General features: G+C 40.0%; 1 protein-coding gene across 4 annotated transcripts; it reads left to right on the top strand.

Annotated features, from left to right (window-relative positions):
• Positions 1 to 199: 199 nt before the first annotated feature.
• LOC128138835 (ADP-ribosyl cyclase/cyclic ADP-ribose hydrolase 2-like) lies at positions 200 to 21,193 on the top strand. 4 transcript variants are annotated; one of them, XM_052780437.1, is made up of 10 exons: positions 200 to 286; positions 419 to 609; positions 4,721 to 4,850; positions 5,941 to 6,076; positions 6,566 to 6,648; positions 7,261 to 7,337; positions 10,553 to 10,645; positions 11,891 to 11,977; positions 12,495 to 12,554; positions 15,647 to 21,193. In XM_052780437.1, exons 2-10 carry the CDS (start codon positions 443 to 445, stop codon positions 15,756 to 15,758), a joined length of 945 nt encoding a protein of 314 aa, XP_052636397.1. In that variant the 5' UTR covers positions 200 to 286; positions 419 to 442; the 3' UTR covers positions 15,759 to 21,193. The 4 variants fall into 4 exon arrangements, with proteins under 4 accessions (XP_052636397.1, XP_052636398.1, XP_052636399.1 ...); XM_052780439.1 differs by adding an exon at positions 14,643 to 14,708 and having other exon boundaries at positions 215 to 609; XM_052780438.1 differs by having other exon boundaries at positions 214 to 609; positions 14,643 to 21,193.
• The last annotated feature ends 5,650 nt before the right edge of the window (positions 21,194 to 26,843 follow it).

Below are 26,843 nucleotides of genomic sequence, written 5' to 3'. Positions count from 1 at the left end.
AAACTGCTTTAAACCATGTTGCTTGCAAGCACTTACGATGTTTTAGGAAGGTGTAGCATAGCAATAAGTATTAAGCGAACCTAAGGCATCATAAATACTGAAGTGGTAAGGGTTTTTTCCCTCCCTCTTACTGAAATATATTGTAATTCTTCCCAGTTACCACCAGGTGGCAATATCACGACTTTAAAAGTCTTGTTTTTCAGAAGTGGGGAACGGTTAGACATGGGGAAGTGATGTATTCCTGTGCTGCAATCGTTCCAGGAAACAGATTACAGTCCCCAGCAAGGTTCAGATTTTCGTCTAACTTCTTCTTTTGTGTACAGAGCTGTAGCCAGTATTGAAAATATTAAACGTTAAGCCTCCAGGTTTCCATTTAAATTGTATCATTTAACTCTCTTTTTTTTCCTTTGTTTTTAAGAACTTGGGTTGTCAAGAATTCACGATGAAGAGCCTTTTTTTGTCTCTCGTAGTTGTCTCTGTTCTGTTTATGAACAGCTTCTCAGAAGTACAGGGAAAGAAATGGAAAGGTGAAGGTACAACAAAAAACCTGGAAAGTATTGTCATTGGAAGATGCTATAACTATATTAGAATTGTGAATCCTGCTGTTGGGTAAGTTTTGCTTGTTTCTGGATCAGTTTCTTATGTTCCGTACAAAATGGTTATTCATCAGAAGCCTGATGTTTTGCTCCTAGCCATGAAAGTGATCCTACTGAAGCCAACGTGCTTGCAGCTGTCTGGAAGCAAAAAAATTAACTTTGACGGATGTCATATTAATAAAAGTAGTGTAATTAAGGCAAGATTTTTAATCCTTCAACTTTTTATTTCACATTCTCCCCCCCCCCCCCCCCCAGTGCCACAGTGTTCTGTAAGGAGAACACTGCACAGAAATGGTGGGGATGGTATTTCTGAAGTACCAAATCTGACAGTGCTCCTGGGAAGACCAGATTTACTTTGCATGCCTTGTATGTCAGGTCATGTAAGAACAAAAGCACCATGCTTTATAGCTATCCTGTGGTACTGAAAGAGACTGTTTAGCTCATGCACCTGAAAAATCAAGTAGTAATCCACTGCTGAAGTACGATTACCCATGAGCTTTCATTGTCTGTGTTAATTACACGGAACTGGAGGTAAGTCACACATTTTGCTAAAATGACTACTTTTTCTGTCTTCCTTACATTGTTTGGGTTTCGGTAAAAAGGAAAAAACTAAGAAGGACAGTCTCCTGGAGTTCAGTCCTTTATTCTGCCACTAAAATGTTTCCTGATAGTTTGAAGAGGTATTTGCAGAGGTGGCCTGGCAGGGTTCCTGCAGCATTGAACCGTGGTCTTAAAGAGGGTTAGATTATGTTGCATAATATCAGCAAATACTACCTTCTTCCCCCAACTTCCCATTTTCAGTTCCTGCTGCAAAGAGAGGAGGATATACAGGACTGAAAACAGATTCACGGCTTTTAACAAAGGCAAAACAACATGTTTCTTTCTGATAACATTCTTAACATCAGAAGTGTTTTGGTTCAGGTTTCCCATGAAAGAAAAAAATCATCCTAATGCCAGTAACATGGTACTAAAAGTTCGGCTGAACAATTCAAGTTTGGCAGATTTCTAAACATGTTACAGTGGAAGGTGCCAGTAAACTTTAAGTATAGATTTCTACACACCTACAATGTAATATATAATATAAACTATGAAACCTTAAGTCAGTTAACAGTTGTGTAGGTATATGAAGTATGGTCTTGCAGTAGGCTCTAGATAGGTAGAGTTCCTGCTGGAGTTAACAGATGTCACTTCATTTATATCTGAAGCAGGACATGACTAGTAATACAGAATACACTAAAATGAGCAACGTAAAGGATTGTTACGTTGGAGATGTTAATTTTATCATTAACTGATTTGGGCTTTTAGAAATGTAAATACAATATTCTTGAAAGTATTTCTATATGTCTCATGTTTATAGCATTTTTGTGGTCTAATTAATTCCTGTGACATTTTCACAATGTAATTTTAAAATTGAGAAGTCTGAACACATTCATCAAAGTATTCTTGGTCAGAATAGTATGAAGCCAGGCTGGACATTAGGACTCGTTTCCCAAATTAAGGCCCAAAATGGTTTTACAGAAAGAAGAGCTGCACAATTAATTTCATATTACGTGTTATTTTCACTTTCCCTTAGGTCTATAAGCAAATAGTGTAATCTAAACAAAATGGAAAGTTCATATTGCACAGGTACAGAACAGATAATCTAATTATTTATAACCCTTTCTGTTCATTCTCTGTTTCTTAATTGCCCCCAGGCTAGCTTTTACAGAGGCGTAGCCACCTGGATAGGTTTTGCTTCTGAATTTCTCTGCAAATAGAATAATTTTTTAAAAATACTTTGCTAACAGAAAAGCAGCTAACAAAGCATGTCTTTACACTGCAACACAGTTAAAACATAAAGATGTTTATAGAAACATAAGAAAAACTTTCCCTTACATTAAAACAGAGCATGCAAAATGGCAGTCAAAAGACGCAGTTTACAAAATGTTATGGTCATGTAGAAATGAGGGATTTGAATGGAAATCATATTTGAAATTTTCTAATAGGAGTATGCTACACAACACAAATGTTCCTGTAGTGTATTTATTTCCCCCATATTTCTTTATTTGCAGTATATGATGGAATTTTTGAAAACATTTTTTTTTAACTGACTAGTGTGAAATAAATCTACTATGACTTATTAGTGTCTGTTAAGATTGGAAGGAGTTGTCCTGAACTACAGTCCTTCCCCACCCTGTAGTTTCAAAAAGTATTTTTGCCAGCTAAGAAATTATGAGTAACAGAGCAGAATAATCCTTTTGATTTACAAGCTATTCAAACCTGGATGAGAAGACGTGAAGAAAAAAAATGTAATATGTGAATTAAGCAGAAAATTACTGCTGGATTCAACTGTCAAGAAAGATGTTAAGAGTTCAGTTGATCATAACTTACAAGCACTAGCATGAAAAAGTGAGTGCTTACAGTAGACAGCTCTTTAGCAGAATGAGACATAAGTATATACAGTTGTCAGAAGCTGAAGTTTAACAGCTTGAAATCAGAAATCGGGTGCAAATCCTTTTGTCAAGTAAGGCTATTTAAACATTGGAACTACTGATCAAGGGTGATATTGCATAACTGAAGGTTTTCAGATCAAGATCTCATATTTGCTTACAATATATTGGGGTTTTTTATATAGTTGTTGAAAGCATGACCACAGATTACTGCAAGAGAGTCCATGGTCTGTTTCCTGCATGGGAGCTACATAGCTCATCACAAGGGATACTTTAAAGTATCTGTGACATTCAGCATCACAAAGGAGCTCCTTAAAGAATCTCACAAGAAGTGCCAGCAGAAACCCTGCTGTCTGTGGATGGCATTAAATGACAAAACAGTCTAATGGCAAAGTGTGGTTTACTTATTGGGACTACTGTTGTTCAAGCTACAGCTTTGCAGTTACAGCTGTTCGTGTTAGGAATGCTGTATGCACATAAAATACATTATTCTGTTCTGCAGAGTTGTCCTGGTTTCAGCTGGGATAGAGTGAGTTTTCTTTCTAGTAGCTGGTATAGTGTTATGGTTTGAGTTCAGTATGAGAAGAATGTTGATAACACACTGATGTTTTCAGTTGTTGCCAAGTAGTGTTTATACTAAGTCAAGGATTTTACAGCTTCTCCTGCCCAGCCAGCAAGAAGGCTGGAGAGGCACAAGAAGTTGGGAGGGGACACAGCCAGGGCAGCTGACCCAAACTGGCCAACAGGGTATTCCATACCATGCGACGTCACATCTAGTATATAAACTGGGGGGAGTTGGCCAAGGGAGGTGTGGATCGCTACTCGGGAACTAACTGGGCATCGGTCAGCGAGTGGTGAACAATTGCATCGTGCATCACTTGTTTTCTATATTCCAATCCTTTTATTATTATTGTCATTATTATCATTATTATTTTCTTCCTTTCTGTTCTATTAAACTGTTCTTATCTCAGCCCACGAGTTTTACCTTTTCTCTTCCCATTCTCACCCCCATCCCACTGGGTGGAGGGGGGAAGTGAGTGAGCAGCTGCATGGTGCTTAGTTGCTGGCTGGGGTTAAACCACGACAAGAGTGTCGCCGGCATAGACGTTGTCACAGCGTGTGTGGGGAAGGTACTGTGGGAAAGTGATGAAAGTAGCAATTCCCTTTTTAATTACTCCAGGCAGGCTTAGAGCTGTGACAGAGGAGATCCTGCAAGTCCAGAGAGATAAGACACTTTCATCCCTAGATGGCCTGTCCTGTCCTTCTGCGGGAGATTATTGTCCCCAAGGCAGAGCTGGCAGAAGGGAACTGTCGAAGTGCACAGCCTAGCATCTTATTTCAGGCCTCCCTTCACAAGTCTGTAACTGTGCTAGATTATTTCCCCTGATACAAGCTTGCTCTGTATACTATTCCTTCTAAGATTTCTGTTGAATTACTATGTATTTCTAATTCCACACTGTATATCCTAATATTTTCATTGTTACTTCTTCCTAATCTGCTGCTGTTAGGAGTCAGGAAAAGACAAGATGTATATGTTCTTCCTGGGTTGCAAGTTCTCTACCACCCTGACTTCAGTTTTCTATCTTAACCTTGTAGGGGTTTTAATTTGGGAATTTGAAGAAGTTGGGAACAAATTACTTTCTTGCTGTGCTTTGAAAAAACAATTCTGCTATTTGCTTGTTTCAATGATTACAGTGAGAAGAATTGTTCAGAGATATGGGAAGCGTTTAAAAATGCATTTATTAACAAGGATCCTTGCAGCATTCTACCTAAGGACTATGAATTAGTTATCAACCTGTCATTGCACACAATTCCACCTAACAAGGTAATGATTATTAATGTTATGTTAACAGTCCTGTGACATCCAGCAGATTTTCTAAGACACAGTTCAAAATTGACCAAGTGTCATTCTGTGGCTGACTCATGATTCATTACTTTTGGCCTGTCTGTAGTTTACTAACTAGGCACAGGCTTGATGGCATTTTTCCATGTGTTTGGCTGCATTTGTTTTATGCAATAACTTCTCAGCAACTTTTCTGTTTTCATACTACAAAGATCCCCCATTTTTTCTGCTGTGCCAGGAGCTCTGTCATAGTCCCTAAACTTCCACTTCTACTTTTCCTCAAGTTAGGTGCTCTGCCTGCAAAGACTGTGCCTGCTATTGTCTTTTGCTTCCACAGCCAAGTCACAGGGCAATGACATGTTAGACATTGACATGTTAAACAAGCATAAGCAGAAATGAGATAGGATGCCATTATATGGTAGAAAACAGTAAGGGTTTGATGTGCTGGCAATTGCAGAGAACTGTGCAGGTGCAAAACACAGCTCTTCATGCCATCATACCCCATCAGAATGTGTGCTTTGGCCTTCTCTAAAAGGTTGTGCTTTGAAGCAGTTTTTCCTCTAGCACAATTATTCCTTCTCTCTAAATGATACAAGCTAAACCAACAAATACTCCTGTCAACACAGCTTAATTCATCAAAGAGTTTTGCAAGCACAGAAATAACAGCTAGATGTATGATTTTTTCACACCATAAGTCAACATAGCAGTGGGAGAGAATTCTGATAAGATATATCTAGCTTATAAATATCTGTCTTCCCTTTCTTCTCCCTTTTCCTAAATCTGTCTGCTGAGGAAAGCAAAGCTAGGCCTAACTATATTTAATATAGGTCTATCGATTCCCATCATGATATGAATGCCCCTAAAGCCTCTAGTGATCAGAACTTACACCACTGTAAAAAAAACCAACTTTGTTATTCTGAAGAGATAGCTAACATTTCTGGTTATCAGCTTGATTTTGAAAGGAATACTAAAAAGTGTTTAAAACTGTTTTCAACACCCCATAATCTCATTGTGTCCATGCCCAAGTGATAGTTCATTTCTTCTCTATTATTTTTTTCCTTTTTTCATGTAGTCTCTCTTCTGGGAAAATAATCAGCTGCTAGTCAAGAGCTTTGCTGACAGAGGCCGTCGCTACATGTCTCTGAGTGATACTCTGTTTGGCTTCTTTGGAGATTTTCTAAACTGGTGTGGGCAGGCAAACAGTGCTGGTAAGACGATGAGTGCTATATTAAACATCTGTCTGTAAAACCATTATGGAGACCAACTGCTGTGTTCTGGAGGAGCTAATTTTGCTCTTACCCCATGAAAAATCAGGGATAGCTTCATTGTCTTATTCTCTCCTGTTTTGTGTGAATATTTAACATTGCAGTCAGGGAAGCACACAGCGAAATCTAAACAGTGCTGCACAGGAGATAAACCTCCTTCTCAGTCCTCTGAATGTGGAGCTTTCTGCATCCCAGGTATAGAGTCAGAGCTGTTTCAGCCGAATTATTGAATCCACAGAATGTCACTGTTTGTGTAAACTGCAAAGGATGGAAAATGATAGAAAAAAAGAAAACTATCAGCTTTCAGTGTTATGTCAGACCATCTTGTATGTTCAGTGAGTAATGCGCAAATATATTTAATTGCTTTCTAAGGTCACTTTTTATGGTTGTTATCATCTCTCTAATAGAAAAAAATCACATGCCTTCCTACAGGACTGGACTATGAATCCTGCCCTACCACGAAGGAATGTGAAAACAACGCGGTGGACTCTTTCTGGAGGATGGCCTCAATCACTGTAAATAGTGCATTAGTGCTGACTTCGTACATTAGTGAGCATGTCCTGGGTGGTTCAGGAAAACATTGCTGGATCAAACCAGATTTAAGTCTGTAACTGTGCTAGATTATTTCCCCTGATACAAATACACTCTTTTAGACTGGGTACAGTGTTTTAGCAAGAGGAACCTAACTTTCACCTTAGCTAGATAATGTGTTGAAATTCTGCGTTAGCTTTGTTAATATATATTAAGCATATACTAAGCACAATAAGCACACTAGTTGTCTGCTGAATGTAGGTCCTAAGTGATATTTGACAGCCTTAGTGGAAACCCTTTATTCACAGATCAAACCCAACATAGAGTGCCAAAATGCTTTCTTCCTATGCTGAAGAAACTATTTATGTGTGTGAGAAAATAGTTTGAGAAGATGCATTGAATTAATGCACTGGCTATTCAGTTCTTGTCCTCTCTACTGCAGTGACCTACTAGGGTGCTAGGATGGTATTATTTTCACAGTTCTGATATTCTTCTTGGTAAAATTCTTTTCTTGGTCTTAGTTGCTTGCAATACAATACCAAGTCATATGACAAATCTGTAAGATGAGTTCTGAAAAAAATTGTTATGTATTGCAGTATGCACAGCACAGTTCTGGGGTGATACATGTCTTGTTGAATGGTTCTGCAGTCGGAGGAGCTTATCCAGAACCAGGGTAAGAAAACTGACTTATTTATGTGTACAAGGTCTGATGCCTGCAAAAAAAGGGTCAACCAGTTTTTTGGGTCTTCTGCTGCACAAAGCATGGGAAGTGTAGCTGGAAGAGCCTGTTGCATCAAACTCCGCTGAGTTGTGGGGACAACTGTTAATTGTTCCCAGCTGTAGGAATTAACATGAAATGGATGGAAACAATCCTTTTGACTCCTGCATTTTACAAACTGCTATGGCAAGCAGGATAAATGCTCTTTGAAAGAAGCCTTCAAGTCAGCCAACATCTGTGGCAAAATGTGTATGTCTTCAAAAAGATGAGCATTACAAAATTTCTATTCAGGGACATCTCTAAAGAGAGAACATTGTTACAAGGACTGTAGCCTCTGTCAGGCCTAGGAGCAAACTTGGTAAGTTCTATAGGGAAAGTGCTTTGTCCTGCTATTTCTCTGTGACCAAGAGAGGAGGTGGTTTGAGAGCCATTATGGTTTCAGAAAGCAAAAAAGCTCGTTGAGAAGGATAATAGCAAGGATTAGCTTCCTCATCTCCTTATTCCCTCGTATATTAAGGACAGATGCATTTTCCCAGATTTACAAGTGTACCACGATGCAGAAGTTCATCTAAGCTTATATTTAAAATTTATTCTAAAAGTACACCCTTAAGAACTTTTACTGAATATGTGGCTGCAGTGACTGCCTACCTGTAATGAAAAATGCATCTTTCCTTACCTCAGCAACTGTCCTGTCCAAGACAGATCAAAAAAACATCCTTTAAAAACCCATAGAACAGATCATCCTCCTGTGTGCTTACTGAGGACTAAAAAGTTAATTTTATCTCCGGATAGGGGAGAAACAAGAACCATCTGTTCCAAAACACCTACTACCTACTTACCTCCACCCCCAAAAGGTCCACCTCTGTACACAGCTTTCAGCTAATCAGGAAGACTTATATGGTCTCCTTGGGTTGGTCAGGTGGTCAGCTGGGATCAAGTCTTCCACAGATGATAATATGTGGCAGCAGGTCAATGCCCAGAATCCACTATAGATTCCTTATTTCAGAAAAAGATTCCTTATTTCCCTTAATTTACAGGTTCCTTATTTCAGAAACCTCTTGCACATAAATTAATTCCACCACTTCCCTGGGTTGCCGGTCTGGAGGTATCGTGACCAGTGAAATCTCCACCACTGGAACACAGCCTGCCAAGAAAAAAACAAAGCCAGTTACTCCATCTGTTTTCTCTGCTGTGTATCTTCTGGTCCATTTATGACTGAATTCGTTTAAGAGATCTTGTTTGAAAGAGGCTTAGAGTTTAATAATTAATAGCAGAAGGTAATCTGAAAGATCTACCTGTCTTCCTAAACACCTCTCTGATCTCTTTTCATGCATTTCATAGCCACTTCCAAAGTTTATCCTGCTTTACACTTTGTACACATAAATCATCATTGTCACCTGTTACCATTTCAGTTAAAATTTATTTCTCACTTCACTGCAAAATAACTTCACTCATTCACCAGTATGAATGTAGTTGGCATACTTCTTTAATAATATTAGTCGGTTCAAAAATTGGTTTACTGAAGTCAATTGTATGTTTTTCCTCCACAGTTTCTGACTCCTCTAGTTAAAGTTTGCTTTATATTTTGGAGGAAGCTGCATTTTTGCTGGCAATAACATATGCATGAATGAGCAAATGAGTTAAAATATTTGGAATCTTTATTTTCTGTTATATTTTCACTATGTGTTTAAGACAGGCTTGGACACCTGGGACAGACAGGCAAACCTGCTGTTGCTGCTGCTGGTCCCTGCTTAGCCACTGCTGTACTAGACTTGACCAGAGAGGGCAAGGGCCAGTATCCACCTCTCCAGAAGTTTAAATTAACTTGCAGACTTCATGAACAGGTCTTGGCTGGCTGCCCACAGACACTGAAAACCACCACACGTCTTGTGCTTCCACACCAGAGCACCAGTATTTTGCTTGCAGGCACCAGGAGGACAAAGCAGTGGTCACATTGCCACTGGTGGTCTCATCCAGAAGGCAACAACTAACAGTACCGTCTAGTCTGGGGGGTCTCAGAGCATTTAAAGTGGCTAAGAGACACTGCAGCCCAGATGTAGACATTTAAGAAGACCCATGATAAGCAAATTATAGCACACACCTAGGCTCAGGCTTAGACCAAGCATCCAGCACGGATACAGCCCTTATAAGCTTTCTGAGGGAAAAAAAAAAAAGATCAATTAAAAGGTTGGAAGTCATTACAGCACATCTTGCTGGAAGGGTTAGAAATCTGTGGCTTTGAAATGCCTGCATCTCACAAAAAATTCAATTTACAGATATTAAAATAATCCTTTGGATTTGGTATTTTTAGATTAGATATTAGGAAGAAATTCTTTACTGTGAGGGTGGTGAAGCACTGGAACAGGTTGACCAGAGAAGTTGTGGATGCCCCATCCGTGAAAGTGTTCAAGACTAGGTTGGATGGGGCTTTGAGCAACCTGGTCTAGTGGAAGGTGTCCCTGCCCATGGCAAGGGAGTTGGGCTAGATGATCTTTAAGGTTCCTTCCAACCCTAACCATTCTATGGTTCTGTGATTCTATGATTTAGTTGCCATTTTATTATCTTGTTTTAATTGCTATTTAAATATCTATCAAAGTCAATTTACACAAAGCAATAAAGTGGAAGATTTTGTAGGCTAGGGATGGACATGTCTAGAAGTTTCTCCTTGATGGTCTTATCTATCCTAGACAGAGACTTCATGTTACTGTTGCTGTGATTTTGTACCTAAAAATACATTTGTTTTGTGGCTATTGTTATTTTTTTATTTAAAGAAAAAATGTATTGCGTCTAAAAGCAATAACTACAAGAATAACCTTTTTCTTTTTTTACTAAGTATCAAATGCTTTTTTTGTGTTTTTTCATTTTTTAAAGTTTACTTCATTCTGGTTCACCTCTAAATTGTAACTTTTTTTCAGCTGAGCCCCTCTAAGGTGAAGAATATGAAAACAAAACTTCTGATTAAATGCCTTTGACCTTTGAGGACATCCAGAATGTGAATCAGATTTTCTTCTACTCTGTGTTAAGACTGATTGTAATCAGACGATATAAATGTAAAATCAAGCAAGCCCATATCCTGCAGCAGGATCAGAGCCTTCATTAATGCAAAGGGAAAAAAAGATTATTTATTTCAAATGTTCTCTATAGTTCTAAAAATCTGTTTCTTGCATCAGTTTTTTTGCAGATTATGAAATACCTAATCTCCAGAAAGACAAAATCTCAAAAATTGTCATCTGGGTTGTGGATGATATTGAAGGACCAGATATGTAAGTTACATCTTCCAAAAAAATTAATTTCTCCTTTTTGGACCTGTCTTTACAATTTCACCTTAGCTTTCTGTTTGATTATATTTGGAAAGCAATTAAACTAAAAATATTTTAGATGATTTCACTAACACAGAACCCTCCCATTCCCCAAAAGTATAGAAATACCAGAATTAGACAAAATACAAATGAATTCTAATATTAGGTCTAGAGTCCACTCTTGGTTAGATGTGTGTGTGGATCTCAGACCTTGAGTGAAGATATAGCACATACAGTTTTACTAAGAAAAGAGTCAATCTGAATTTCAGATTAAATGCTGACCTGAAATATTACTTTCACCTTGCCGTATGCATTTTCATTTTCACCTATCTATCTTAACGGTTTAAATTTAGTAGAAGCAGAGAAGTACCACCAGGGGGCTCCTTTTCTCTCAATACTTAATCAAATAATAAAATGCAGGCTTTGAAAAGGTCTAATTTTGCTGTTAATTTAATAAAAACAAACAAACAAACATGCATGGGAATATTTGTGTATTTTTATTGATTGCTTTTTACAATGATTTTGTTGGTCCCCATATGATTTCTTTAGAGTCATGAGTATTTACTGACCAATGTAAGTAGCACTGGTCTTAATACTTGATGTTGGTGCAAGTTTTAGAGGTCTCAGTAGGTTCTGTACTATGCTAAACTTTCTTTTGCTAATGGACCACAAATTTAAAAATCAGTGCTAGACACAGAAGCTGTGCTTAGGATTGTTTCTGGTTTTTTCTCTCTCCTTGTGTTTTTCTATTGTTCTGTATTCAAGAGAGAGGACAAGCTTCTAGCAAGAATAATTCTAATTTATCATAACCATCTTATTCTGTAAAGACAGCTAGCATCAACTTTAGCACCACTTAAATAGCTGCCAAAGAATATTACAAATTAAACATTTACTTATTATTTTACAAAATTATTTATCTCCTTTTCTGTTTGTCTAGTAAAATATTAAAAGCGGGAATATTAGTTAATAGAATCTGCAAATGCTTCACTGGCTGAAGCCAATCTTCCAGTCTCTGCAAACTGAGTATAAAATGTTAAACTGTAAGCAAATGAAGCATTATAAATAGCAATGTACACCAGTTTTCTGTAGGTGTTAAGGAATATAGAAGAGGCAAAGTAATGGGGATTTACTTTACTAATTCCATCAAGTTCAGTGAAATGAAATTAGGTAATAAAAGACTTGCAATAATACTAAAATCCTTTCTCACAGAGAGTCCTGTGGAACTCACACTGTAAAAATATTAGAAAACAGGCTAAAAACCCTTGGTTATGATGTCACCTGCACTGACAATTACAAGTAAGTGAAAATCCTTCATTAATGTGGTGTATTTGCAGAAGCACCTCATCTATTTTAAATGCTTTCTTACCTTCCAGTACTTAAGTGCCATTAATGCTGTGTCTTCAGTAAGAGACTGATATGTTGGAGGGGTGATGTCACATTTTTCAGACTTACCATTTTTTGGCCGTGAATTGAGCAAAACACTACACCGTATTGTATAATTGTATAATTAAGTGGAATATTGTACTTACCCAATGTCAGACACAGAAGATGGCCTCATGTATTCCACTTCACTGTTAAATATTTATTTGGATTGAAAATATAAACAACGGTTAAAAGCACTATTGAATGTCTGCAGAATTACTAGTTACTCACAGTAGTGTTCACAGGTCTAGTTATTCACAGTAGATTGTAAGATAAATATAATCGAAGGGAAGCTTTAAACATGATAATACTGTTGAGTTTGTTTTGGATTTTCATTTGTTTTCCTCAGTTTTCTGCCTGAAAGACACTAAATAAAATGATGTCTTCACAGGTCTGTAATGTTCTTACTCTGCCTGGATTATCCTGATGATTCTAAGTGTACCCTTTCATCGTAAGTAAAAGAAGTTCAATTCATCTCAGTGTCATTACAAACAAGTAAATAATGCAGAAGTCAACAGTTCAACAGATCCACCTCCATCATCTATTATGTATCACCCATACGCAATATACAGTATTCTTGAATTTATTACTGTGTATTGAGTAAGCAGTTTCTATCTACAAATTGTGCACAATTGCCTGTGAGCACCTGCTATTCAAAATGAGGGGTTAATCAGTTGTCATCGATCACACAATCACACTATATCACTGATATTATGAATGAAGTTTGTAAATATCAGTGTTCTGATGCAAAATCCATTACAAATTTGAAATTGCTTTCATTAACATTATTACTTGAATAATGAAATTGTAGGTTACATGGCAACAGATCTAAAGGACATTTCTCCAGCTACTGGAACTTTAAGTTCCAAATTTTGAGGAAGTTTTTTTAATCTTCCATTTTGTGTGCAAACCCAATTTCTATATTTTAATGTATTTGCCTTGGGCCAGTAGGTTATCTGCAGAGAATGCAGATTACATCCAAGATACAACTTTCTTGATTAGCAAGCATCACTCCCAAACTAGGTTTTAATAGTTTCCCTTCCTATCCATATTTTTCTTTATTATATAAAGAGGATTAAATTAATTTGTGATGTATTTCAATTAATTTACAGTAAAGATGACTGTTTTCATTTGTGGCTAAATTTCATAATCTATATGCTGTTGCATGTATAGGTACACATAAGATACTTGAACATCTGAATATGAAAACTTCCTCACAGTTTGGAAAGTTGCAGTAGATGCATAAAAGTTGTTCTCTAGTTAGATTATTTTTATGCATAATCCATACATTTTGCCACATCCTATCTCCTACTGTCCTTTCTGCCCTAATTCAAGCATCTGCAAATCTTTTGTATGTTAATACCTATGTAATACTGCAATGATAACTTCTGCTGTGAAAAACCTGATTTGCTGTCCCTGATTATGGCAGCAGTGAGGTGCAACTCCTGCTTCCCTGCCTCTGGTTGTGTGGCAGTAGTGCTTCACACAGTGCAGAAAAGGAGGTGTATATCACTTTCTGTAGCATGTGTTCAGCTTTTAATACACCCTTACAGAGAAAGTGAATGTTGCCTGTTCCTGCCGGTCACTGAAAGCTTTTACTCATCTTGTCATGCAACAACATTTTAGATACCACTGATAGCTCTAGATTCCTTCTAGGTAGTAGATAACAGAACAGGCTTCCAGTCCTGTTAAGGCATTTGTTTGTTACTAGGTACCACTTGCACAGTGGATTAAAATAGGATTTCCTTGTTCTGCCAGTGAATGGTAAGGCTTTTGTTCATGTGTCAAAGGAAAATACGGTTGTCCCGTGTGAAATCGCAGCTGTGAACGTGGTGACAATATTAAGAAATTGGAGGAAAAAGCACTTCGTAGGACTTTAAAAAATATAATATTGTGAACTCTTAACGGAAGATTTTTCTCTTCTCCCAGGTTTTAAACCATTTCCCTGAAAGTTTTGTGATGTGGGTACATTCCTCAGCTGAGGAAACCTGGATGAGAAAGCTTTTGGAAACCATTAATGTCTTTTTCCTTTCGCCTAAGGGATGAGCATACCAGTTCCCCAGTATTACCACATAGCACTTACAGTATGTAAGCAGGGGAGCAGCCACCCCTTTCTTTCCATCCATGTTGGTACTTAAATTAATATAATCACTAGTGTATTCTAAGCACCAATCTCATGCTCTCCTGGGGCAACTACTAAGCAACTCAGCTGTTATCATCATCTTAGGAAAAGTTTCCTTGCTTCTTTCCCTCCTGAGCCTTCTATTCCCTCCTGTATGCATGGCAATGTAATAGGCTTGATATTGGCTTCGTATCTATGATAACCCTAATCAAGACAGAGCTTCCCAATCTGAATGCTAACTATCATTGCCACTCCCTGAAATTTAAGTAGCTAAAATACTTCAAGCCAATGAATACTTACACTTTTCCCCAAATCACTTACTTCTCTGCGATAAAGAACATCTCCATTGAAATTAGCTGCTCTTTCAGAAAGAGCATTAAGCAGATGTATATAAACTATTTGATGATTATCTTCTAGATCTGTTTTCTCTGTGGATGGATCCCCGCTCCCTGATGGTCCATTAACTGACATGGGAACAGTTTGGTCAGTAGTGGTATCACTATTAAGAGCGTGTATCTGTTAGGAAAAAGTTTCCTTTGCAGAGTGTGCTCAGCGTACACTCAGTGTTCATGCTTCCATAATAAATAGTGAGACTAGGCATGCAGGCTCTGTTGCATCCCCTTTCACAACGGCTATTTTCTCTTACAAGACTAATAGCTGCCTTCTCAGCCTCTGGAGAATATCGTCCCGAGCCCAGAAACATTAGAGTTGTGCAAGTGACTTTTTTGTCACTGCAACTCCCGTTACATTGGCATACCAAAGGAGAGGGCTGTGTCAGGTCAGCAGAGGGATGGCCTCTGTACAGAACGTGCTGTAATGTACTTGGGGCTTCTTGGGTAGTGGTAGCGCCCCTTAACTCCTCTCCAGACTTGAACTGTGTTCCTGCCGAGTCAAAATTTGGACTTTGGCTTGTTGACACCCTGATGTTTGAAGAAAACTTGTAAGTAAAAAAATACCCACTAGGTGGCATAGATGGCTTACAAACATAAGCAGAAAGGAAGCCAGATGCAACCTATTAGTAGTGGTATTTATTACTTGCATTACTGCAATGTCAGGGAGACTTAGAAATGGATCTGGATGCTGTTGTATCAAGTGCTGTAAAAATATAGACCTCTAGGACCACTGCTGTCTAGAAGAGCTCTATACAATCTCAAGCATAAGGCCAGAGACAGTAAATGGATGTGGAGAGACAAGGAGGCTCAGGTATTAAGATAGAAAAGAGTGTTCCCAGGGTTTTGCACAGATATCCTGTTTATAAAATCATGACAGCCAAAAAGAATCTGGTGGCGAGCTCTTACAAAGAAACTTCTAGCTTAGCACTTGGACTGCAAACTTCATCCTTGGCAACAAACCCCTGATATTTAAAAGAATCCTAACTCAGCTCTGTGCTGTGAACATCCTGTTTGTTTTCTTTTCTTCAGATCTGCACCAGCAGCACAAAGAGGACCTATATCTTCGGACAGAGGAGGCAGCTGGAACAAGCTCCTGTTTGTTTCTTTTCTAGGCTTTTTGTTCAGATTTGCTTTAGTGTAGTAAGTTAATCAACTGAATCCTTATCCTCTGTTTGCCTTAGCTGGCTATAAATTTGTCTTCAACTAGTTTCTAACTGCAATTTCACCCTACTTCTGGGACTGGCAAACCTGCATATTAAAACCTTCTATCTAGATACCAACTACTTTTGGTATAAAAAATTACTGCTACTAGAAAGCCTCACCCTTCATTTTGTTTTCTGGAATAGAAGAAATCCATTGCCATTTCCTCTTATCCTTATTCTCCAGAATTAAACTGAGAATAATACTTCCTATTCACGTATTTCAGAAATAGAAGTGAAACTATGCCTGTCATACATCTCCCACACAGCTTCTGTTTTTACTAGCATTTGGCCTTCGAAACTAAGTGTCTGATTATCATGTTTTGGGAAGGGCAAATATGAATTCAGATGGGAGAGAGCTTAGATTGCTCACTTGGTACAAGATACAATAGGCGAGACAGTGGAAAAATTAAACTCCTTTTCATAAGTGGTCCAGTACTTGGGCCAAACTTACCTGAAACTATCATACAGTGAGATTCTGGCTTACATACTTGTGTACAGTATTTTACCACATAATATGGATTGCTTTGTCATCCATACAGCTGTTCCTCAGCTAGCTGTTTCCTGGCCACTGGATAGCCAATAGTCAGGAATACCAGGCCTAGAAAGTTCCACAGTGTCCTGGTTTCGGCTGTGGTAGAGTTCATTTTTCTTTCTAGTAGCTGATACAGTGTTATGTCTTGGATTCAGTATGAGGAGAATGTGGATAACACACTGATGTTTTCCGTTGTTGCTACATAATGTTTATACTAAGTCAAGGACTTTTCAGCTTCTCATACACAGCCAGCGAGAAGGCTGGAGGGGCACAAGAAGTTGGGAGGAGACACAGCCAGGGCAGCTGACCCAAACTGGTCAAAGGGATATTCCATGTCATGTGATGCCATGCCCAGTATATAAACTGGGGGGAGTGGGCCTGGGAGGGATCTCTGCTCGGGAACTAACTGGGCATTGGTTGGCGAGTGGTGAGCAATTGCATCATGCATCATTTGTATATTCCAATCTTTTTATTATTATTGTCATTTTCTTATTGTTATTATTATCATTATTATTTTCTTCCTTTCTGTTCTATTAAACTGTTCTTATCTCAACTCACAAGTTTTACCTTCTTCCTTCCCATTTTCCCCCCCATCTCACTGGTGGGGGGGGAAGTGAGCGGGCAACCGCATGGTGCTTAGTTGCTGGCTGGGGTTAAACCATGACGCACAGGTTTTCCACCATGATGTGATGGTTGATCACCATGATGTGATTTATGGCATATCAAATTCAGACGAGAACCTGCCAAGTTTTCCTTACCTATGCTGAAACATCCTTTGATTAGTTCCTTCAACATCCTCCTCATTTTTATTGCTTGTTTGATGCTCTCTTTAACAGCAGCTGCCAGAATAATGAGAGGTATTTGTTTGTAACACAGACACAGCTCAGATAACTAAACCCAAGCAATTTTGATCAGTCTTGTATTTGTCCACAGCAGATCACATCATGACACATTTTGGACCACAGGCTGTAGAGGTAGTGCATATGAGGCTCCCAGATAGGTGTCCAAGCCATTGTTTGGTGTAGTGTTGTCCTACCCACTAACCTGCATATTATAGTGTGTGTGGAATTCAGAGAATAGCTTAATACCTTTAACAAGCCATATGCCTCTCAGGCAACTTCCATCCACAAGCCAAGCATCCCAGCTGGCCAACTTTTGCTTTCCAGCCTATGAAAGCTTTCCAGCCTCTGGATGCAATCCACTCTAGCAGCACAGTCAGTGCTGGCTGTTACATATAATACCAAACACACTGTAGGAAGTGCTAAATAATTCTGTTTTGAAAAAAAAAGTAAAATACAGAATAGGATAGATAGGATTCAAATAATTTGAGGTTATTTGCTGCGTAACCTTGTATCAGGAACACCACACTCAGAAATCTCTTGCAGTGTTCTTGCCTCTTTTCCCATTACTTCAACTCGGTACCAAAGACAGCAATTTTTTTTCCAATATCTTTTGAATAAAGTGTCTCAAACTTGCTGGAAAAGCTTGGAAAGATCAGTAAAGATTTTTAGCTAACCAACTAATATAGCTGGGAAAAAAAGAAGGCAAAGTTTTAGATACATAGGCTTCCTGAGATCTTCAAGGCAGCAAATTTCAAGCTGAATGTGGATCATTTGTTCTGAGTTTAATGTAATGGTTTTAATCTGTGTGAAAGAACAGTGTGACTGGCATCTTTGAAGCAGAGAGGCAGAAGTGTCAGCAAAGCGAGAAACAATAAGGTCATTTGTTACTCCCAGAGGGAGGGAGAGATATGAACAAAAAGTTGTGAGCAAGAGAATCCCTTATATCTCTCTTTTTTATTTCTACATCTACAAAGTGTGTGAATAGTGCTATTTACACATATATTTTACACTTACATGGTGAGAATCGGCTAGGTATGACTGTGGTCTGTCTTGAACACTTGGGGTAAATGCTCTGGTTAGCAATGTCTCATGTAACAGCTGTGCCAAATTTGGAGAAATCATAATGTCCAAAAGACATCTGCCCTTCTCTGTAAACTCACAGAGGCCTGGTAATGTTCAGCAGGGTCCTTCAAATATAGATTCAAAATGTTTCAATCATTCATACTTGTACTAGCAGTACTGCAAAAACAGCTTCCTCCAGACCTGAATTCAAGGGGGAAAATGTTTCATAAGAAAACATTATGTATATCGCTTCATTTTGAATCCAGCTGGATGCCACAGTCCTGTGTAGATCTGTTAATATCCAACTACTTATGACAAATTAAAGCATCACGTACAGGAGCATTACAAGGTGCTCTGCATTTCTGCAGACAGACCTGTGGAAGCTACTGATACTAAAGTGGTATTTCCTGTCTTTGCCCATATTGTGGACCACTTAAGAACTCAGTTATGTCACACTCTTCACTCCTATATAGAAATAAATATCATCTCCCCTTCTGCTAACCTACCTTTTTTTCCTGCTGCATGTGTTCCAGTCATATCTGACAAAAGCCAAACTCTAATTCAGAGTAATTCCTTTTTTCAGCATGTATGTGCATACACACATCTAGATCTGCTCATACCTGCTCTGTCTACTTCTAAATGCAAACTCTCAAGTGCTCTGGAGTAAGAAGTTATGAGAATAAAGCAAGGACAACTGGTTCACCTCTCTGCCCTTTTTATACTGCTGGTGTTTATTTTTGTCGTATTGGCCTCGATGTGATATTCAGCTGACATGACTGTGTTTCCAATCAGCAATCTTAAATGTAGTGAAACTTGAACTGAAGATTCAAGAAGTTGCATAATACTTATTGTTCAAAGAAAGCTAACTCTTTTGACAGTTTTCTTTTCAATGGATTAGCTAGAAATAATTCTGATGTGTTCTGCTTCAACAATAGAGAGTGTAAAGTGGAAGAAGGGTGCTTTTAGCAGAGCCAAGAAGTTTGGTTTAAAATAGCTCAGTATGGGGAGGCACAGTATCTTAATTTAGCCAAATGTTAGGGTGGCTCAAGCACTTCACAAGTGTTTTTCTGATTTTCAGGTTTTTCCTAATTCCAGCTTCTGCCCAGTCTAAATTTACTTGCCATTTTATTTAAGAGCTGAAGGATATAATCTGCCAGATTTTGTTTATAATCTGCAGGCATCTGATTTCCTGCGAATTATGAAGGCAAGCTCAGAGGAGACCTCCGTTGCCTTACTGCAGCAGTGCAGTTCCAAGTGCAGGCTGGCAGGGAGAGGGGCCCAGGAAACTGGAGCCTGGGAGCGTGGCACATACATAACCTCACACCATGCCAGAGTATCCACCCTGCCTGGGCAGCCCCTCTTCGCCTACCTTCTCCTCTCTTTCCTGCAGCCGCAGCAAAGGTGAACCTGATCTCAGGTCAGATGAGTTACTTTGTATTTTTAGCTGAATATGTGAGCGGAAAATTATGATGTTGGATGTTTTATAGAAGGAAAATGAAGGAGGAAATTATAATACATATTTCCTTTCAGCAGCAGGCAGTGAAGTAAAGTAACTAGTCTTTTACTTGTGACTATTTGTCTAGGAATATCTCTGCACTATGTAGGCAGTAAGTGTGCTAAGTTCCCAAAGTGCAGACAGAGGGGATGCTCCAGAACTGTATGTCTAAAGTAACTCAAGTTATAACATTAGTTACAACAATTAACAAAGAAATAGTATTTTTTAATCCAGTAACTGTGTTTGCCTGGGCATCTCTTAGTGATTACACCTGATACAGTCTGATATCAGGTGCTAATGAGTGCTTGGATAGATAATTAACAAGGAATGTCAGTTATTGCAGGCATAAACTAGGATGATACGTCAAGAATCTGGCAAACACTGGATCACCAAACTGCAGGAGGACTCTTTTTCCCATTTGCAACAGGTGGAGTCAAGAGAGCAGTGCTAAGAAAATGGCAAGTATTCTATATGATATGCTAAGTCAGGGTACAGGTGTGGAAAAGCTCCTAGGTCACACTATACCATTTTAAAGAGCAGCAAGCAAAGAAGCGAATGAGCAGAAATAAGTATTCAGTCAAAATGCTGCAATCTGAAATCTCAACTGTAGGATGTGCTGGCCTGTGTCGTGCTTTATTATTACTTTTGTTTTAATGAAAGATGCCAGAAAAGTCAGCTTTGGTATTTCCACAAAGCAGAATGAATGCTCTGAGCTTTCACCCTGAATCTTCTGTCACAACTGCTCATTAACATGGGGTTAAATGAAAACAGAGCTGCTGGAATAATATGAAAAAGGAATGATGACAAGCAGAGTATATGATGTCATATATCATGCAAGAAGTTAAGGACAGTAAGAATAGCCCATAAACTTAAAAGCCACAGCATCAAATCCTGGACAAATATTTGTATGTGTGTATACAAAAGTATGTTTTACCTAGCTGACAGGCGGGAAAGATCTTGTTTTTCAAGTTTCTTGTTTTTTGATCTTTGAACCATCACATGGATCCTTTCCAAGTGGCACATCTACCCCCTATAGTTCTTTTGGGAGAATTTTTGCAACTTACACACTCCTGTGCTTGCAGAGCATACTTGTGTATCAACCTTGTTTCCTTGGCTGCCTCAGTGGGATGGGAGCCTGCTGGGTATTTCCCTGCAGAATGTGTGAGCAGCATAATAATTGGTACTGGCCAGAAAACAAGCACTCGATTTCAGGAGAGTCGGTGAGGTTACTGCATTTGCTTTTCCTCTGCACTAAAACTAAACCTTGAAAAAACGTTTTGCACAAAAAAAGTACAGCAACCTTATCAGAAACCACGGTAAGATCCCTCACTGCTGGATTATAGCTTTGGTATAGCTCTCACTTTCTTGCAAACTCTTCTATTGCAGCTGTTCCATTTTGTATAAATTAAACATGTCTTGAATAAAAAAATATTTTCTTCATAATCTGATTCATGTTGAATGCATGATTCGTTAAATGTGGGTCCACCACTCTGCAGATCAGTGCTTTAAACACTATACGCTTGAATGTGGTTTTTCTAAAAATTTGTCTAGGACGTCATTTTCTGAGACGTCTAAATAGGCATATCGAAAAAAGGAGAAGATGGTATACAAGAATGTAGCAACCTATTTCCTCAAACTGTTCTGGAGCTATTCCACAGCTCATGTCCCCTCTCCACCTCCTTCCCCGCCAGCAGTGTGTTTGTATGTAGGGGATCTCTCGGCACATTGCCTTGCTCCATGAGAAAATCGATGCACAAAGCCCAGCTATGGCTTTGTTTTGTTACGAACCCACCACTTTGGCTGAGAAATAAATTGGGAACTGCAAAATGCAAAAAGCAACACTGGTGGCAGCAGAAAATTCTTCAGGCAGCAGCAAAGCTTAGGAAGCACCTGTAGAAGGGCCAGGCTCTCCAAGCAAAGGGGAAGGAGCAGATGGCCTGACACTCAAGAGAGCCAGCAAAGGAAACAAGCACAGAAATGGGAGGAAGAAGCTTGGTCCAAAGAGGGAGAACGTTTTGGACCCTTTAGGATCTTTGCAATAGACAAAGAAAAAATCAGTGATTAGTGTCTGTTACCCTGTCTCACACTGAACAGCGCTGTCATGGCTCCGGCTGGCTACAAGCAAGCTTGCACAGCAGCAAGCGGAGAAGCAAGTGCTAATCAGACAGACGAGGGAAAAGGAACTAGACTGTGCACATCTGTGGGGAGAATGATTAAGGAATAGCTGTTCCCAAACACCCCTTCCCTGGACATAAGCTTTAAATGCACATCCCATCATGATGTTATTAATTTGTAAGGCAGTCAAAACTGCCGTAGAGTTTGAAACATCTGAGCTGAAGAACAGATGTCACAACTTCTGAGAAAGCTCAGGGCACATCTACATTCTTGTCAGTGTACCTCACCGGATACTTGATCCTACTGAAATAATCTGACTGTCTATAAATCACATCCTAGAAACAACCAGCTTAAAATCTAGTCGGTCCAGTGCCATTTCAGCAGAGCACAACACTAATGGAAAAAGCAGGCCACTAATTTAGGGATCTCAAGCTTTGTTGTGGGCCCTGAAAAGCTCTCATCCCTTATGCTATCTCTGTAGCCTGCTGTGAAACAATAACATGTAGAAGTTTGGAGCTAGTTTTCTATGCCATGTTTGGTAGGAGTTTCCTGATCAGAAAGTCTTTTAGAAAAATTTACATATATGCAACTAAAAAAACCTTTCAAAACATCCCTGAATCATTAATTAAAGAAGAACGTCACAGGAAAATAGGCAAACAGGAATAATTATCCATACAAAGACAAACAAACCTCACCTATCCAGGCAATCAGAAAGGTTTGGAAAGCTAATTTACTGATCGGGAAAATTTAGCACTTACTGTTAAAAGATTTCTCCTCCATACTAAAGCACAGTGTTTAATGAGAGGAAAAGACACTTTGCTTCCTTTATTTCTCCAGTTGTGATCTCCCATTTGAAAGTGAGGACATTTGAAAGGACAGAATAGGGTGAGACAGAGATTGCATTCTAGGACTCAAGGGAACTGAAGAGTCCACAACTGTTTCTGCTTTCCCAAATCCCTAATGGAAATAATTTGGAAAAAAAAAAAAATTAGGAATTGATCCTGACATAGCCATGCTGTAACTCTTCACCACAGCTTCCCTCAATCTTATATATTTCTTCCAAAGATATTAATCTAAGAGGAAGCATTTCTTAGAAATGACTGGTAGATGGGTGTCAGAAACCTTGTTGTAAAAGCCTGAACATCATGACTCTCCATGAGACACTTCTTTATGCTATAGCAACAAATCTTCCAAAAGAAGATCCAGAGAGTTACCCAGAAAAGATGGTTTCTTCTGCTGTCTAGAGGGGTTTGTAGAGAAGATGGAGCCATACTCTTTTTCAGGAATGCACAGTGAAAAGACATGGGGCAATGGTTAAAAAGTGCAGCAAGTGAAATTCTGATTAAACATTAAAAAAAAAAAAATCATTGTGAGAGTGGCTGCCCAGAGAGGTTCTGGATTCTCCATCCATGGAGGCTTTCAAAACTCCACTGGAGAACGCCCTGAGCAACCTAATCTAACCTTGAAGTTAGCCATGATTTGAGCAAGTGGTAAGACCAGATAACATCCAGAGGTCCCTTCCAGCCTACACTGTTCAATGATACTGTGAGTTTTCCAAGAATGGCAATTACTAAATGTTTTCTTTCTGGAAGGGCCTGTCATACATAGTACTGTCCCTTTTTTTATTTCATAATGCTAACGCATAACTGGAAAGACAGCTTTATTTTTATAACATCTTTAGCTGTCCATAGAATTTTAGCAGTCAGTCATACTGAGTGCATTTATTTTAAAACCTGACGGCTAACACGTTTTATCAAGGACATTTAAAATTCTAATTTAGGCAGCACAAATAATATTCCACAGCATGTTGCATTCACTGTCAGCCCAAAGGTACCTGGAGATTTGCTCTTATACATAACTGATTTCAGCTATTGTCTTCAAGGAAAGATTAGCTAGATTTCCGTCTTCAATTCCCTAAATCCTAATATCTTTGGAGACCTGTCTTTATCTAAAGATAAAGTTCTTTAGTTCCACTAGTTATTCATTAGAAAGCATGGAGATCTGTCTGCATTCTGCAAATCATTATCACAAAATTGTAGCTTCAGAGAATCATATAGGTTGGAAGGGATCTCTCAAAGACAAAAGTAGCTTTGCAGTGATGTAAGCCAGCTTGTCCTTTCTACCCTCAGATGCATCTCATCTGGACACAGGGACTTGCATTCAACAAGTGTGCTTAAACGGTCCATAACTCAGTCTTTCTCTACTATGGGTAGTAATTTTCTCCCCCAAACTCCTACCTGGGCACTGTAGGCACAAAGACACTATGAGGCCTGAGAACAGACTTTGCCAGTGAAGAGTAGAGAACAGACGTTGCCAGTGAAGAGTAAGTCAAGGCTTACTTGACAGTAAGTCACCTCTGCTTCTTCAGTGTCCTTTGAGACTAGGTCACCTACCCCGTTGAGCAGCGGCTCCATCTTTTCCTGGGTGTTCATCCTGCTGTGGAAGTGCCTGTGGAAGCCATTCCCGGTGCCCTTCCACACCTCACCAGTTTTAACTTCGGTTCAGGTTTGGCTCTCTTACTTCCTTCCCTGCATGTCTATCACACACACAGAGCCGGCCAGGACTCCCCTGGTCCCATAGCTGGCCCCCACCCCATGCTCTTGACTTTAGAGGCACCCCGGTGCTCTCACAGCTGGAGCTGGCCCTAAGAGACCCACTCACCCCCTTGCTCCCAAGTCACGTCACCTGCTCACTGGCTCATCCAGCTTGATCTCCACTAGCGCTCACACACTCACCCGCACTCACTCCAGCCACTGGCACCAGGGACACACGGGCCCTCCAACCCATGGTCTGTCCTGTTGCTCCGCTCGCACCCCCATACACACCGGGGCACACACAGAATGGAGAGCCATCACCCAGGGAAGAGCTGGAAAGGACCTGAAGAAGACAGGACAGACTGCCCTGGTCAGGCACAGGGCAAGGCCAGCCAAGCAAACTGACCAGCCAACTATTTATGTGCGGTTGCCCCTTTTATTCCCTTACCCTTCTATTTACCGCTCTTGTTCCTCCCAAATTACCTAAACCCCTCTCTTGTCCCACGTTTGCTTCCCCTCCTAAACATCCTATAATAAGTCCTGTGTGATCACGAACTGCTTTTCCCCTGCATCCCACGATATTTCCCACCCCTAGGCAGCAAGCCCCTTAGTCCAAAAGGTCATCCAGAGAGCTGCTCCCAGTCCTCATGGTGATGGGTGTCACATCTGGATGTTGGGGCTAAGGCTTTGCTGGACAGCCCTGGAGGGACCCAGACTAGGTGGTTGTTCCTCAGAAGTCCTTAATTTGGGTTCTTGCCTGCCTTTCTGCCCCTCTGCTCCTCTGGGCTTGTGTAGATGGGCCTTTGATGGGCAGATGGCCTCTGTGATGGGCCTGGCAGGAGCCAGGCAGGGTATTATTTGGTTTCTGCAGCCTGCAGTTGTCTCTCTGAGCTCCTTTGTGGGCATGCAGCTGAGCTTTATGACATAATTTAACAGTTTGGGCAATGCTTCTACATTCCTCTCAGATAGTCTATCCCTGCTTCCGCTCTCCCCCTACACATTCTTCCAAAAGTGAAGCTCGGGCAGAAACTCCTGATTTGGCCAAGCTGGCCTCCTGCCACAGATTTGACTTCCTGCCCATCAGGATAGACCACACGTGTGCTTTGAGGAGCTTGCCCTTGAATCAACTTGCTCTCTTGGGCTCCTTTGATGTTCAGTGTCCCCTGGAAAAGCCGCAGTCATTCAGTCACAAATGTTTCTGTCACACCAAACTGTACATCTACAGTTCTGTATCTGTTCTCCTTCATAAGGCCATTTTTCAACATTTCCTAAGCAGTAATTTCTGACTAATTTTCTGTTCTGATCATAAAATTCCCTGTCCTGCTGATTAACTCTAGAAATGGGTCGCTGACTCCATGGGTTTTGAGAAATCTACTAAATCAGTTCATCCCCGGTAAACCACAGGGAAGCACCACTCCTCTGCTGCACCAGGTCACCAAAAGACAACGCAGTCAGTGCTGGCGCCCAGCACCAGAGCATTGGACTGATCTGTCCTGGGAGGTCGATTTTGCAGGGACAAAGGCAAACAAACCGTAGAAGTGGGGCTGAGGCAGAGAGCTGCAGAAGATGGCAAGAGCAGCTGGGAGTGTGGAGGGGGGATCTCCCTCAGCAACCCAGGCAGGTCTACTGGACACTGTTGCATGCCTGTCTAAGCTTATTTCTAATTGCAGACCTGACAGGTGATAGACAGATGGACCAGACCATCCAGTGACTCACACAAGAATGAAATAGCTTTGTGCTGGTGGCCTTAAGCCATACTCCACCCTGCCCTTCAGCAGTGCACAAGTATTGTATTTGAGAAACAGGAGGCAAAAGGGACTGGGGAGGGAGAAATGACTGGCGTGAGCCTGTGCAAGTACAGGAAGGTTTTGTCTTGAATGAAGACTTCTCATTTTAGATGTCGTTTTGTCATGTGCTGCTGTGCTGGGTCTTTCTGCCTCTACAGTTCAAAACCGGTGCATCGGCTCCGGGATGCAGTCCAGCATTAAGCCCTTCGCATACATGCTTCTTCACATTATTTACACAAAAAGCAGAAACATTATCATATTTGTTAGATTTTATCTGTATTGTTTTTTCTTTCTTTCCTTATACCATCAACTTCCTGCACAAGTCTTGAGACGAGAAGCAGCCACATTGCATATAGCCAGGAGTGTGTGTAGGGTAATAAAAAGGTCACCGACAAAACCACAAGGCACAGTGGTGACATTTGGTCCTCCCACACTCTCCTCATGTGTGAGAACACATACGAAAAAAAATAGTACATTCCGGTCGAGAGAGCAGAATGCGTTATTGAGATGAGACAGGCATCGCGCTTGTCAGCACGGGCTGATCTAGCACTCTCGTTTCCCCACCTAAACCCCTCAGCAGCGCATAAAACAAAATGAATAACTTCCACATGGAAAAACAGTCTGCTTACAAGTGAGACAGATGAAAGAGACGGAAAG

This window comes from Harpia harpyja, chromosome 2 (assembly GCF_026419915.1).
Source record: "Harpia harpyja isolate bHarHar1 chromosome 2, bHarHar1 primary haplotype, whole genome shotgun sequence".
Lineage (NCBI taxonomy): Eukaryota > Metazoa > Chordata > Aves > Accipitriformes > Accipitridae > Harpia > Harpia harpyja.
The sequence above is the reverse complement of the archived record's forward strand: the minus strand, read 5'-3'. Positions and strand labels throughout refer to the sequence as shown.

Excerpts from the sequence above, each read along its gene's own strand:
- LOC128138835 (XM_052780437.1), top strand. The coding sequence starts at position 443 with ATGAAGAGCCTTTTTTTGTCTCTCGTAGTTGTCTCTGTTCTGTTTATG. Across the intron at positions 6,077-6,565 it reads TGGGCAGGCAAACAGTGCTG|GACTGGACTATGAATCCTGC; the intron begins GTAAGACGATGA and ends GCCTTCCTACAG. Across the intron at positions 11,978-12,494 it reads ACCTGCACTGACAATTACAA|GTCTGTAATGTTCTTACTCT; the intron begins GTAAGTGAAAAT and ends ATGTCTTCACAG.